Below are 16,129 nucleotides of genomic sequence, written 5' to 3' on the forward strand. Positions count from 1 at the left end.
CAGGGTAACTATTCACAGGACTCAGACCCTCTTGTTGCTCAAATTACCACCTGAAAACAGTTCTTTTGATCCTTCACTGCTGTAGGCTAAGCAGTTGTTATTATAATTCTCACAGGGAAACACGTCCATACTTGCCTTTGTTGACAATTGAAGTCAACAAGCAATAATGAAGAATGTTGGCCCAGACTTCACCTGTACTCATCAGGGCTAGATTTAAGACAAGCAGACTTTAGAGATTACGTGCAAGTGGTAATCCACAGGATTTACCTTTGGCCCACAGGTCATTCATCCAGCAAATATATCATAAGCTACACTAAGATAAAAAATTCCCTACTTTTTTACTTTTTAATTTAAATTTTCCACGCTTGCCTTTTGAACTAGTTTATTTGCGATCACCTTTTCTGTTCAGTCAATTCATTTTCATTTGTTTTGCATCCGACCAGTCCATTTATACTGTTCACGTGCTCCAGTGTGAATTCTCCAGTGAACTGATTGTTATTTGGCGCATCCCACACCACTCCAACATTAGAAATCACAAGAATGGCTCTTACTTTTTGGCTGGAGCTCAGGATTGTCATCCAGTATTTGGGAAAGACTCTATATAGCAGATGTAGGAGTGGTTTTATGAAACCACCATTGCTGTGCACTGGCTATTCTGGTTGTTATGGGTGGACTGCAGCTGGATGATGCTTTGCTGGTTGAGGTGAATGCAGCAGAGAAAGAAATCAGATAAATTCAGGCCGAGCTCAGACCTTGGTTGTGTTAGGCTGGTGGAGAGAAAGTCTTTTGCAGTAGTCTCTGTATACCATGTGTTAGGAACTGATTTTCACGGGTGCATGCAAGTGTGGATTTCCCAGTCATCCGTCTTGTGTAAAATAGGATTCAACGTCGTACATTTTTGGGAAAGTGCTTTGAATTTAACATTTGCTCCATAGGCTGTGTCCTGGAATGATGACGTGTTGAGGTTGTGGTCCTCCAGGTAGTCAAGCTGTGCACAGTGTGAGCGTTGCTGAAAGCATCTCCTGTTGTTTTGTGGTGTGAGTGGCTGAGCATGTGGCAAATATTGATGCTCTTTGTTACTTGCAACTAGAATCACTGAAATGCCCTGGGTGGTAGCTTCTAAAAGGAGTTTTAAAAAGCATCAATAGAAAACGTATCTACTTTCCTGTTTCAGCAATTGGGAGAGAATTTATGATGTATAGATGGAGCTCATAGATGTTGCAACCATTTCATATGTGTGTGTTTAATGGAATGGATTGCCACTTTACTGAACATAGCATCAAATCAGCTCTGTTAATTGAAAAAGATTTTTCACATTATTGCTAATGATGTGACACAGTTTTGTTAGAGATGGTGCATAAAATAGAGCTACTTGAAATGACATTAATGTATGCATTTAAATTCCTTTTTTTCCCATTTGCGTGCGTTATTGATTTTATTTCATTGTTGAGGAGATAATGGATTTATAATTAGAATACAGTCACCGTAATCAATGATGAGATTATTAGACTTATAAATAGAACTTTAAAACTACGATGAAGTAATTTCCCAGTGTAACGAAGGATCAATAATTAGAGGTTTGCTTTGAATCTGAAAGTAGTACTTGTAAGATTCAAGCGTGAAACACTTCTAGGCAAGTGAGTCCGTATAAATTATTATGCAGAGTGATGTTGTGGTTAGGCATTTTTCAAAGCTGACCTGTTGTTATTATTATTGCTTATTTTTTTTGTGCTCAAATACTTCGAGTTAATTCCTTCGGGTTTGCATAGCTGCTGCTATCTCAAGTCTGAGTTGGTTCTTTTCTAAATACCTTAGTTGAAGGAAGGGTTTGAAAGGTGCTATATGCAAGAGTCGGTTGCTGCAGTTTTGATGTTGTTGGGCAAAGATAATGGATTTGCTGTTCAGAACCTTTCCCTTCTGCTTCTCAAAAGTCACTGTTGTAAAGTTTGGCAAGGCAGCCGGCTGTTGTAGGGTGGGAAATAGCAGAGGAAGGATGAAGAAGGGGAGAGTGGCCCTTGTGATGTCTGGGTTTGGTTGGTCCAAGCAGAGTAGCTGTGTAGACATCCCATTGAGTCCCACATGGTGGCTCTGAAGTACTCACGGGGGCCTATGGGAATAGCACAACCTCCTGTTACTTGTTAAGCTAAGGAAGACCCTAGTAGAAAGATGGTTTGGGAATTGTATGAACATTAGAAATATCCTACTGGGTCTGAGCTGCTGCCTGTCTAGCCCAGGGCTGTCTCCAGCAGTGGAGTTGAAAATGGTGTTTAGGGAGAGCTGTGGAGCCTGGCTGCGTTCTGCAGTCTGCTCACGCTCCCCAGCATGCACAGCTGGGCAAGTCTCAAGGGCACATCCCTGTCTGTTTATGGACCTCCTGTTCAGGAAGAATCCCTCTCTGACACTGCTGACACTCTGCCTCCGCAGCCTTCTGTGTGAGCAAGTTCCGTGAGTTCACTGTCCCAGTGCAAAGAAATATTCTGCTTCAGCTTAGCCATTACCTCCATGACTTTGTAAAGCTCAATCAGGCCCCCCCTCAATCTTCCCCTCACCAAATGAGAGTCCCAGCCTCTTTCATTTGTCCTCCTGAGGCAGCTGCTCCATCTTCTTGGCCATTTACGTGCTTGTCGCTGTCATTGCCATTATTTCACTACCCCAATCTTGAGATGCAGGACTAGGACTGCACCTGGTACTCGATACAGGGACACTCTCTGTATTCTTTCTGCCTTACCTTGTTATGTCCAAAATTTATTTTGTTAATTTTTGGCTGCTGCTACATCCTGATTTCAGAGGAACTACCAACAACCCTTAGATCTTCCAAGCTGTAACTGCAAGTTTTGAATTCAGCATTGTTTGGGTGTTGTTTAGTTCATTTTTCCCTAAATACACAGTCTTATCTATGTCAAATCAACCAATACTTCTTTGCCCACTTGCATTTGTGAAGTTCTTCTGGAATTCCTCATTATTGTCATGGCATTTGGTTACCTGAAAGAGCTTTGGGACATCTACAGGCTTGCAGATTTCACTCCAGTCATGGTGAATCATGACTCTTTGTGTGTCTGGATTATGCAGTTATCACATGAGGAGTAAATATCAGGTCAGCAGGGAACATCCACAAGTAAAAAAGAGCAGCACCTACATAGCTCCTTACCTAATTTGGGACCTTGGTGTCCTTCAAAAACTATCCCATAATCAGAGCTTTCCCTGTGTTTGTGAACGTCATGCTGCTTCATGAGCTTGCCTGTAATTGAACCTTGTTCTCCAGATTTGAGTGTACTAAAGACCCAGTTTTCCCTTCATATGACCAGGGCTACTGGGATACTAGGGGGATACTAGTCCGTGGGTGCCTTGTACGTGGTAGCTGTCAGGCAAGGATCTAATATATAAGCAGTTCAAGTATGATTGAAGTAAAAATCATGTATAAAAGTCTCTGTCCACTTCTGCCTTTATTTGCTGACATTATGTGTCAATCATTATAACAATATAATGATAGTAATAAAATTATAAGACCTGTAATTCTTGGGAACATGGTTATTCCATTTTGCTGAATAGACAGTAATCAAGGGACAATGAGATTTTGGTGGAGTTGCCTAAAGTCATTGAGAAATTTTGTTGTGGAGTCAGGAAGGTGATACGAGTTCTTCTGATTCAAAGCTCTGTACATGTCTTGTGTTTCGCTGCTGTTAGAGACGCATCTGGCCTGTGCAAGTCAGTTGTAATGGAAAAGCATTTGTCTTCTTGTAGGAAACCCTATCCTAAGCTGCAAGAAATTTGCATTATTATGAGCTTGTTAATGAATTCCTTTGCTTGTTCATATCGGCCTCTGACAAAAAGCAGGGATTTAACCGTATATTTGTCCACTTGAATAAACAGTTAGTTTTAAATTTTGACCACAATGATGAATTAAAACACCCTGAGCAGTGCACAGCTATATATTTTGGCTTTGGAGGCTGTAGCTATTGTTCTACATGTCAGCAGGGAGGGCTCCAGGCAACACTTTCTGATGCTTGCCTGGAGGCATTAGAAGAAACAGTTTCTCTAGCCTGACTGTTTTAAATCCACTGCACATATAAAGTCCAAATCTGAGAGTGTTTATGTGCAGAAGGATCTACATCCTTCTACATAGCCCTTTCTCGTGTCCTTCTGACTTTCCAGGTGGTCAGTTTACATGAGCAGATAGGAGGGTGAAGTTTGTGTGACTGCTGGTCAGATAGCTCTGAAGAAGGAAACAAAGAGCATCATTCGCTGCCTCTTTTGGTACCTGTATTCTCCATGGCTGAACTGTGAAGTAACTGGTCCATTTCTGCTTGGTAGCATCTTTGTGCTACGAAAGCCCTGGCTGCAGAGACCTTCCAGCTTGGGGACATTGGCAGGCTGAAGGAATGGGCATTTTGTAGATGAAAGAGACTTGCCCAAGACCTGCCCCAAACCTTAACAAATTAATCAGGGACCAAGGAGAATGGTTTAGGAGAGATCTGGGTCAGACTGAGATCAAGAACCTCTGGTCAGAGGGGAACAAACTGCTACTTCCATCCTTGTATTAGTGGGGTCACCAGTGCTGGATGCACCTGGGTGCATGGTCCCTGCGTTTGAAGGATGAGGTCCCTTCTGAGCATGAAGCACAGACTGCTAGTGATTTTTGGTGGTGAAGATCCAAACTCTTAGCTTGTTCTAGTAATTCAGATATTAATCCAAAAGCAAGAGCCCTGAGGTTGTTTTTGGATCTCCTGTATTGCTTTCCAGTCTCTGAGAGCAGATTGGCCCTCTTGTTTCTATTTAATTCTACTTCTCTGTGATATTTTTTTTTCTCCTTCTGCTTCATCTTCAGAGTTCAATGATAAGTCAGGCATTAGCAACTCTTGTAGCTGAAAACCTGTTTTTTGGGGAAGGGTTATTGTGCTCTGCGTTTGATTCACATTGAAGAGGAGATGCACATAAAAGACTGAAACTACAGGTTTAGGAATTCTTGTTACCACGTCGCAGCTGTAGGTTATAAAATGACTATGGTAGTGTATTGTGGTTATAAAATGCCCTAGTTATTTTATAATGAGACCCAGCAGAAACATTGTCAAAAGGCAGTAAAAAATTTATCCAGAACATGTTTCTCTTCAACCTGGCATATACTGCACTGTTAACTTTCTGTAATGCTAGCCAGTCTGAGGAGGAGATGTTTCCCATAGAAGACATATGCAGGACTTATCCATGCTTACGGGAAATAAGGGTTTATGGTATGAGCATTATCCGGATAGAGATTTACGTCACATTTGCTCCAGTTAGTGTTAGTAGGTCATAAGAGCCTTAGTATAAATCATTTAGGGGGAAAATTATTGTTTTATCATATGCAAACAGTAGATTGAATATATTGCAAAATCATTAATTAAGCCATTTTTACAGTTTGATTTGCTGTGATGTTCTAGTCTGAAAGGGTAAAATAGTAAGTTAAAGCAAATACTCAAAGTCTGTATGTCTGCCTGCTAGTCAGAAAGAGGTAAAAACAACTTGAAAAGAAAACGCCCCAGTACAGACTCAGCTTCACCTGCAACTCACTATTGAAGCCATGCTGAATGCTTTCATTATGGGACCAATTTTTTGGAATTAAATAAATTGTAGTGACTTCTGACTCTGATTACACAGAAGTGTATCAGATGTGTTGATGCTTTTGTCATTTCCTCCATTTCCTCTTCTCTGAATCTGTTCTCAATACTTATATTTAGACATCATATCTGATTACTTTCTTTTGCAGCACTATCCAGCCTTCTGGTTTTCTTTTACCATGGCAGTGCTATCCTGGGTTCGATCTATTTTTCTCTAGATTCTCATATCCCCATGTTTTTCTTGCCTGTCAGCAGCCACATATTTTGTATGAGTTACAAAGTGGCAGCACCTCGCTTGTCTTTTTTGGATCCCTGAACAAAGGTCAATGTCCAGAGAATGGAAATATTCAGTAAACTGGAAACATTATGGCTTAGTTTTTAGCTTTGCACTTCAAACATGTAAAGAGCTTGCTAAGGTTGTAATTGTCCTTCAGATGGTTATGGTCTGACTGTGTGCTGTGGACCTGGAAATTTAATCTGTGGCCAACTTCTCTACAGTGTAATTGTGGCCTAGTCTAGACTCGTTTAAACCTGGGCAGGTGTTTCCTGCTGTCTGGTCATGGCAGAGAGCCTGTGTGCTGAGAATTGGGGATGGAGCAGGGGATGTTCCTCCTCTGCCCAGCACATCTTCACAGCCTGAGGATGTCAGGTCGCCTCCATCTCTTCCTGCCCTGTCCCTCAGCCTTTGGCCGTCTTAACCGGGAATGACTCAGGTTGTCATTGCTTGTTGTGACCCTGTTTGCCTCAGTTGTGTATACGGAAGCTGCCAGCCAAAAAGCAGCATGACCTGCTCTGGTCCCATGCCCTTGGGATGAGTGCTGGGACCTGGTACCAAAATCCTTCTGTTCATGACACAGGCACTGATATGAAGCATCGAAACCTTGGTCATTCCTGAACATGCAAAACGCCTGGTGTGACATTTTCAAGTGTTGTCCTTGCTGTGCTTTTACTGGTACCAGTTTTCATGTGGCTTCAGAGAGAGTAGAGGGAAGGGGTCCTATAGACCAGTTTTGGAAATCCTTCTTTGAGGTTCAGCTGGTTTCCAGAGGGTTAATGGCTTTTGTCCCCCAAACCATTTCATAGAAAATTAAACATTAATCTCTGTATGTGGAGGCTTATGACACTTGAAATATTCATTGCAGTCAGTAACACTTTGTAGTGACAAGGTTGTGATTTCTGAGTGATTTATGAAAATTTAGTAAACAGTGAAGAGCAGTTCACTCTCAGCTGCAGACGGGAGTCTTCTCCCTGTGCAGACTTGCATGCTTAAAAACATTTTGCAAAATTGCTCCCGATCCTCTAGAGGATTATGTTTTCCACACATAATCCTCAGAAGAACATAGATTAGGATGAGGGAGATGCATGAAGAAATTTGGTTGAAACCAAAGCCCCCTTATCTTATTTGTACCCCTTTAGCAGCTGTAAGTGACACAAGCTGAAATGGTGGTGTGACAAACTTGAGTGTGTGGGAGAGTCCCATTACTTGTCTTTAGTTTACCTGCCTCAGGGCAAACGACTTGGACCTGACAAATTTCCTCATACCTGAGCCCTCCTCATCAGCTGAGAGATGTAGCTGAACATGAATGTGCTGGAAAATGCTGTCACTTTGGATGGCGCAAGCAGTCCTTGAAGTGAATCTTAAACTTGGAAGAACTTGTTTGGCTTTTTTCTAAGTGTGTCATCAGGCATGAAAACTGATTTTACCTCTGTATTTAAGAGTGCTAATTGAGTAACTGAAGATTTAATGAAAAATATATGGCTTGTTTTCTGATAATTTTATCTCATGTGTCTTCAGTTTTTCCTCCACAAGAACAAATGCCTTCTCCTTGGCTTCCCCTCATTCTCCTCTCATTGCATGCACAGAATTGAGAATAATACTGCCAAATTTAGCCAGAAATTACAGTTTGAGTTTTCAAAAGCATCTAATGTGAGAATGGTGATTTACAGACATGCAATTTAGACATCTTGGTTTGGAAAGCGTATTAACCGTCTGCCATCTGAAAAATTGGGTTTGAGTTGCATATTTCATGTTAGATGCCTAACATGTCCACAACTGTTGGTCTTAGAAATGTGGGTTTCTAAGTTTTCATAGAAAAGAAGAAGTGGTAATAAAAGAATATATGTTATATACTTCTTATGTTTTTAAGTGTGAATAGCTTTTATGGGAATTGACCTCTTGGAAGTTGGAGTGCTTAGAAAGAAAACCTGCTCCCGTTAACAGATTCCAATCAGTTCTTACAGTTCTGTCGCACTTTGCTGTAAAATTCACTGAAGTTTTCATGCTAAGTCTGCAGATTTCATCTTTAGGTTTAGATTATGCTGTCATTTAGATTATGCATTAGTTGAAAGTATGATTGGTTGGCAACACATTGCTCCCTCCACATGCTTTCTTCAATATATTGCTCAAATGTTATTTCCTTTGTTTCAAAGTCTTGTTGTCTAATATAGCCCTGTGGAAAGTGAATGGAAAAATATGCCTTGGGAATTCATCTCAACCCTGTAATTTTTAGTCTGAGACAATAGCATGTGTGACAGAGACTTACTGTTGTCCTCCTAGCAGAATGTATGGGACTATTAAAACACTGATGTTCACCTGTCAGTGGCTGGTGGTTGGGTTTCCTCCTCTTGCTGCCCACCATGTTACTGACCACTGTGCATGGCATTCCCCTCATGTGCCAGTTTGTGATCCCCACATACTGGTTCCAGAGTATCTGGTGTAGATTTCTCAGTCTGTAGATTGTTAACTCCATAGTAAGCTCTGCTTACTTAGCGCTTTATGTCAGTTGATGTAGCTGAGAAGTTTAGATGTCATATTCAGATTTTCCTCAGCCTGCATATTTTTCACCCCTATGCTATATACTTTCTGTGGCTGGTATTGGTCAAGACCATACAGTTGTTGCTTCAATTAATTAATGCTCAGGTACCTGTTTTATTGACCACTTCAAAGTCCTCATTACTCCATCACTTAGTCTTAAGCAATTGACCACATCAGTGGACCTGATTCTTTTCTGATCCTGGCTGTCATTGCCAGTAGATCATGTCTGGGATAGCCACACTCCCTTTTTAAAACGTGTTGCCACCATACCATTTCTTTGTGCCGGTCTTGACCTTTAGCAGTGCTTGGTCTCTGCCTTTCTGCCTGCATTGCTAAACCTGATCTCATGAGACCTCTGTGTTACAAATTGAAGGGTTTCGCAGAGGGTTATTCAGAGTTTCCATTTAGGCTTCTAGCATGAGTAGCTTTGCTGGGATTAAATTGATCTGTGTGAATATTCTCATATGTCTCAGCCTCAGATCTCTTAGGTGAGCTTTATAAAAGTACTTTTTTTGTGTAGCAGTCTGTGGTAAAGCATTAGTCAGACACTCCATAATACCAATGATAATATTAATCTTTAAAGAGCAGACCTTCAAAAGCGCTGGGTACACTTTCTTGTTGTTGACTTTGCTGGGAATTCAGTGCGCAACCTATGGAAATGACTCCAGATGAAACTCCAGACGGCCTTTCATGCACCAGCCTGGCAGAGTTTTCTTTTACTTGATACCTAATAATCGGGTTGCTTCAGTTCTCATGAGAAAAACTCTCTTTGGGTTGTCAGTGTATGAGAAAACTGAGGGTGTGTATGTAATTGGGAATGCCCCATTACCATGTCTGTGTATCTACAGTTGTGAAACATGATCTATGGCAGCACAAAATTTAAAATTTGGTGGCATCCCAGGAAGTACCTAATTGCATTTGTGCTTCATTGCAAGGCTGTCTGCTTTTCTGGAATTTATTTTAGCTAATTAGTTGGAAATGTCAAAGTAGTATTTCAGATGACAGAAACGTCATATATTATCATACATGAAGCAATTAACTCTTTTGACAAATATTTATTGTGGTGTCATCTTTAATTAAATCTTCAGTACTCCTAGACATAGAGCAAGTTCTTCCTAAAAGGAGGCCTTCCCAGCACTGTCAATGAACATTTGACTGATGGGACTTAATTGAACTTGGTACTGAGAGAGGTGGTGGCCTAAGCTTGAAGATATGAATGTGACACAGTTTCACAACAGAGATGTTGGATATTTTGGCAAAATCCCAAACCAAATGTCTCCCCTCCTCATGTCTCAGATACCACAGATGCTTTATGCTGGAGAAGATGCATCTCCAGTCACTCCTGTTCTTCCACTGAAATGGTTTGCAGGAGACAAAAATACCATGTACTTGTTCTGCTAAGATAGATAACGCTGTATGTATGTCTTAAAAAATCAATTTTTAAAAATTTAGTTCTTGGGGTTATTCATGTGGAAACATGTTACAAATGCGACTGTTTGGTTAGTTCCTCTTAAGCAGATGATGTGTCACTGAGAAATAATTCCTGACACTTATAACTGAACCAGATAAACAGTTCTGCCAGCTCACAAATAACACTGGAAAACAAAAGGGTTCTGCTTATCGTTTTCCATTTCTTCATGCCTGTCAAACTATTAAACTGTGCATTACCCATCATCAGGGGTCTCTATGATATTCTGTTTGTCTGCTGCGGTCATGGCTTTTACCTTCTCTGTTGCAGGAGCTACTGCGGTACTCTCGTCCAGCTGTATCGCTCCTCAACCACTGCTGTCTTCACCTTCACCGTTCCAGAGACACTCTTCAGAAGCACCGCGATAGATTTGTCCCTGTCATGGCCATTAGGCAACTTTATTAACCTGTGTGTGTGGTTTTTTTTTTTTTTTCAGGCAGAAACAGCACCAGAAAGTGGGCGGGATGGTCCCAATGTTCAGATCAGCTCAGGGCAGAACAACTCCGACCCCGCGGGATCAGGTGGCTTGATGGCCTCCCAGAGCCTGGTTGCTCCAACCGGGGTCTCGGCAGGTACCTCAGCTGCGGCTTCATTCTTCATAAGGTAGTTTTTCACCTTTCTGGTATCTGCAACTGCTCATGGGTCTTGAAAAGTCTGTGAAATGCTGTTGAGTTTTCTTGCCATGCGTGGAAGGTGTAGCGTGTAGTACTGTTTGCTGAGAGATAGTTGGTCAGCTGGTCATGACTGTGGCTTCCCATTGCTACCGGGGAGCAGGGTTATGATGGTGACACCCCATTTCTCTCTCTGGAGACCTAAGCAGGAACCTCTATTTACCAAATCTCAAGAAAATGTGTGGTGGTCTTTGTCTAGTCCATAATGGCCATTTCTACCTGTAGTGAGTCTGTTATTCTGTAGGTTTCCTTGGAGCAGAAGCTGAAGTAACAAGAGTTTTTCAGTTGAACCTAAATTAAAAAAAAGTTAGAGTTTTATTCAGTAACATGGCTTATGTATGCTACTACTATTTCTCCATAGTTGGTAAACAACAGTTAAGAGTTTAAGGCATTCCTTTTCCAACAGTAGTCTAGAACATTTTTTTTTCCATTCTTGGGTCTCATAATGAAAACGATATGTTAGTTTTGTCTGTGAAATGTTTGTTGTAATTAGCATGTCGATTAAATGCAATAGCTGTCAAGCAGATGGTATTTAAAACAACAAAATTCAGGGCTTTGTACTTGCATTCCAGACTCCTTTTTTTTTTAATTCAGAACTGAACATGTTTTGAGACAATATTGAAAAACGAATGCCTGTGAATGGCATTAAAGTCAGATTTATGCACTAAGTGAGGATTCTTCTTATCATGTAATAATGATGGTAATTCTATTGTTTCCTTTTCCTTGATCTTTAAAATGGTTTGCACCATTAAATAAACGTTTACTACAAATTACAATCTGACCTCAGAAGGAGCTCAACTTCCCAGGTTCTGTTTTTTTGAAGAACATCGTATAGTGAGTCTTAAGCATTATATGCCTATATATCACGATCTGTCCGTACAAAAGAGGCTGGGAATGACCACCCCAAGAGTGGTGCATGTGAGCTGGTGTTTTGTCTCTGTGCTAAGTGCTGTGGGTTTAAAGTTAACACAGAGACATGGTTGCCTACCAAAGATGGTTTGTTTGATTTTAAGATAGGGGTCTGAAATCAGTGGGAGTGGAGAGGAGAGGTAAGGGGAAAACTCAGACATCTCTTTTCTTGTTTAGTTACCCAAATAAGGACAGATGAATCCCTTTCAAAGTACCCAGACTGGACAGCAACACAGCTTTCGTTACTGTATTTTGTATTGTGGGTATGAACAGTGTGATTTAGCTTAATCAACTTTGGACTTATTTCAATGTGAATCTGCATGTCATAAGCAAATGTTAAAGACGATAATTTTCACTGGGGAATCCAGAAAATAAAATACCCTACTTGGAACTGGGAGAAAGAAATCAGTGTCTAACAATCCAAAATAAGACTAGTGATGCTTCTGTCCCTGGTCAGCAAATCTCAGTTCTCGTTTTATTGTAAAGCGACGTATATGTACTAATGACTGTCGTTGACTTGATTCAAAGATTCTTGAAGTCAGCAGCAACACTGCAAATGACATCATTGTACAGGCCCTAATTGCTTCTCATGAATCTGTCTTTGCCTTGAGTGAATGAGAGTTTTATAGCTTTAGCAGCTATGTGCTAGCTAAAACATTTTAAAACCCATTAGTACATTGCTTATTCCCTACCCATGTTTCCTCTGTTCAAAATTGATTCTCTTCAATTTTTTAAACAAACAACAGGACTGGTTGAAATTTTTTCCACAAAGCACTGCTCTTTTTTTTTTCTTTTTGGTGGTTGTTGTTGGAGAGAGAGACTTAAGCGAGAAATAATTTTTCCCTCTAACAGTTATCAGTTACCTGAATTAGTTTTGTAGCATTCTCATGATCTTTCATCACACTGCTGATTAATGTATTCCAGCATTCATTTCTCAGTATTCCAGAGCCTGCCTAGGAATCTCAGGTTCCCGAAAAGCAAGTATTCAAGGAACAAGTTCAGTTATGACTGTGATTAAAAACACAAATTGAAATGCAGAAAATCTCACAAAGGCTGGGGGAGATCCGTTTTTGATCCCTGGCAGTCATAAATACGTTGAGCAGGTCTTGAGGTGGGTGCTGTTGCATAGTCCTGGCCAGAGTGCTCCACCACCATCGGCATTAACCTCAGGAGTCTCCCTCTCCCACTGCTCCTTTTCTGACTCCTCCTGCCGTGGGGATCTTATGGTTCAAAGTTTCCATGCTGATTCTTCTTCCTGCCCTTGAGCTGTGCAGTTCTCATCAGGAGAGGAGAGGAGGAGCAGGAAATCTTCAAGGATGAGTGAGAGACAGATGCTGGCAGAAACTGGGGTGGAAGCAGCTTATCCAGAGACCACAAGTATTGGGACATCAACAGTTTGGGCTTGTTTTGTTCGGTACTGATGGGTTATAAAGCTGCTTTGCTCCAGCCTTTCCAATCCCATCTCTGCCTTCCCTTTGCACCATCCAGCCTTGAGCAGGTTGAGGAAGAAGGTCACCTCTGCCTTGAATCCTTTACAGCAGCATCCACTTCTCTGTCCTTCATCTCTCTGTTCAGCTAATGCTCTCTCAGCAAGCACCTAGATGTGAAAGAGGAACCATGGCACTACTGTTATGCTGTAGTCCCTGTTAACTGTATGTGCTGATTCTTTCCTTACTGCGTTTCTCTCTCCAGACACTTGAATTCTGAACTTCATAGCAGGGCCAGTGTGTTACTCGCATTATGTGGAGCCTGGCACATTTTGTTCGTTGTTCTCTACTGGAATAAATGTGATTAATTTATTGATAATCACACACACACACACACGTGTTTATTATTTTCAAATCAGTGCCCTCTCTTTGACCAGTTCTGAGTACCTCCATCTTTGTACAAGAGCCCTTTTGTAAAAAGGGCTGTGGTTAGGACACTAGCTTGTGAAAAGGGTTGTTTTGTCATAGAAATAAAGTAGCTTGACAAAAAAATACGCCTGTATGCTAACATTCAGTGTATTGAGGTGCAGGGTTAGTTATTTTAGAAGACAGAGCCTTCATAGTGTGCTTGTGGAACCTGTATCTGTGATTTTCTTAGCAGCAACACTAGATAAAGATTTTTTTCACATGAATAAAGGATTCTACTCTTGTTCTTCATGAAACAGCATTAACTGTGTTTATACGGGTCCTAGCATAATTAGCTTTTGGGCTGTGGCATGGTTTCCTGGCAGCAAATAAACGTCTTTTTCACATTAAAACTAGAGTCTCTGTTTGGTGAAATAACACGCTTTGACTCTTATTTGTGGGCTGTCCTGTGCCTGGGAAGGGAGGAGGTCTGTGCAGGTTCTTTTGGTTGGTTGGTTGGTTTTGTTGCTCCAGTTTGTTCCTCAGCGAGAGTCATAGCTTTGTGTTTTGTAAGCTTACAAACTCAGAAGATAATACAGAGAGTTCATGTCCTCTGCTGGAAAATCGTAAGAGCTGCAGCAGAACATTTACTTGGTGACAAGAAGTACCCGTGGTTGAAATGAGTATCTTTAAGATAGTGTTTGCAGGGAGTGCATTGATTTTGTTAAGCGTATGTGCAACCCAAATCTACATATTCATCCAAAGCTCTTTCTCATTTAAATGTCATATTTAATTTCTTCAAGCTTAATTATGTTTTGCTTTTCAAAAAAAAAAAGTATTCATTACCTAGAAATGCAGAGTGTCTAGCATGGAAGTGCTAAGTATTCAGAATCAAAGCCAAATATTAGAGCCAGCAGACAGAAGCGCATTAAGAAATTAAATGAGTTTTAAGCTTTTTTCCTCACTCTGATCTGTCACAGAAGGAGGAAAGCTTTGATTTGCATCTGACTCTGTCACACAAGCAAATTGCCAGACATTACTCAATGGTCATGTTACTAAAGGAGCAGTGGATTTAGCAGAAAATGCAGCTTCTCAGTCACTCACTAAAAGAATAAGAATGCTATAAGAAAAACGCAGCTAGTGGGCATGGATGGCTGCAAAGAGGCTCCCATTTCACCCTTGCAATGCAAGAGAAATTTAATCTTGCCTACTTCAGATTTAAGAAGAATGCAACCGGCCTTTGTCCCTTGGTGTAGCATGAGCTGTACCTTGCTTAGCGCTCTACACTTTATACCCATTTCCAGGTGTTTTTTTCTTTTTGTATAAAGAACCCAAACAAACTGTATATTACTAAGTGAAAATACGTTAAATACCTGTAGGACTGTTCTGTGGGCTATGCTTGCAACTAAGTAAATATTGGCATATTGTGGTATAAAACTGTAATAACCTGTTGGGCTTTTTGTCACCTGGACACCTGGGGAAGAGAGGAAATGGTCTTTCCAAGAATAGGCAGGAGAAGGGCAGTGAGGAGGAGGAGAAGAAGGGGCATGCACTTGGGAAGAGGTTAAACGGGCTGTCTGCCAAAAAAGAAAATACCACTCTCTTGGGAGTAGAATCAAGGCGCCTGAGAAATCAAAGCCATCACCATTAACATGCCATTTCTGCTGGTTGGTGGCTGGTGACAGTGGTGGCAGCACCACCTGTGCTGCTGGGTGAGGGTCACAGAATCACAGAATGGTTGGAGTTGGAAGGGACCTCTGGAGATCATCTTGTCCAACCCACCTGCTAAAGCAGGTTCACCAGAGCAGATCACACAGGAATGTGTCCAGGCACGTTTCGAATGTCTCCAGAGGAGAATCCACAACCTCTCTGGGCAGCCTGGTCCAGAGCTCTGGCACCCTCAAGGTAAAGAATTCACATGGAACCTCCTGTGCTTCAGTCTGTGCCCCTTGCCCCTCATCCTATCATTGGGCACCACTGAAAGGAGTCTGGTCCATCCTCTTGACATCCACCCTTGAGATACTTCTAAACATTGATGAGATCCCCTCTGAGCCTTCTCTTCTCCAGGCTGAACAGACCCAGCTCTTTCACTCTGTCCTCACAAGAAAGGTGCTCTAGGTCCCTAATCATCTTCGTATCCCTCTGCTGGACTCCCTCCAGTAATTCCTTGTCCTTCCTAAACTGGGGAGCCCAGAACTGGACACAGTACTGTAGATGCTGTCTCGCTAGGGCAGAGCAGAGGGGGAGGAGAACCTCCCTCAACCTGCTGGTCACACTCTTCTTAATGCACCCCAGGACACTGCTGGCCTGGTGTTTTGGTGAGAGCCGTGGATGTTTGGTGCTGGTGCACAAGGGTGAGCTGCAAGGAGGGTTTGAGCAGTGATAGGGCAGCTGGAATGAATCAAAGCTGTGTAGAAGAGAATCTGTGTAAAAGTATGCAACCCTCAGCAATGTTGAGATGAAGACAAACTTTAAAGTCCCCCTTCTTAAATTTTAATCTTGTTTGATGTTGGGTTATTTTCACATCCTTTCAAACTGGTTTCGTCACAGGGTTGCACTTGCTGCTGTGGGTCTGCTGCCTTTGAAGGTGCATGATTAGCTGTGTAGTTGCAGATACTTTCCCTGGCATCCACCTACTTTTGTTTGACAAAATAGTCTTCCAAGCAGAGTACTCACTATGTGCTCAGGATTTTTCAGCTTTCTAAATTATTTGCAGTGTTGCTGGGCTTTGATAGACTAAAAACATTTAAGTTAATAAGTCTGGAGAATCATAGTGGTGAATCACACCCATTATCTTTGCACTCTTGTTATATTCTTGTATATTTGGGTGAGCTGTGTCAATT

At 41.5% G+C, this 16,129-nt stretch overlaps 1 protein-coding gene across 4 annotated transcripts in view; it reads left to right on the forward strand.

The window, feature by feature from the left end:
• Nucleotides 1-16,129, forward strand: part of KIF26A (kinesin family member 26A) — a 104,531-nt gene that overhangs the window by 42,861 nt on the left and 45,541 nt on the right. For all 4 annotated transcript variants that reach the window (XM_065839094.2, XM_071809703.1, XM_065839091.2 and 1 more), the window contains one exon: nt 10,311-10,477. In XM_065839094.2, the coding sequence (XP_065695166.1) occupies nt 10,311-10,477 (167 nt within the window). The remainder of the gene's footprint in view (nt 1-10,310; nt 10,478-16,129) is intronic.

This window comes from Patagioenas fasciata, chromosome 5, assembly GCF_037038585.1.
Source record: "Patagioenas fasciata isolate bPatFas1 chromosome 5, bPatFas1.hap1, whole genome shotgun sequence".
Lineage (NCBI taxonomy): Eukaryota > Metazoa > Chordata > Aves > Columbiformes > Columbidae > Patagioenas > Patagioenas fasciata.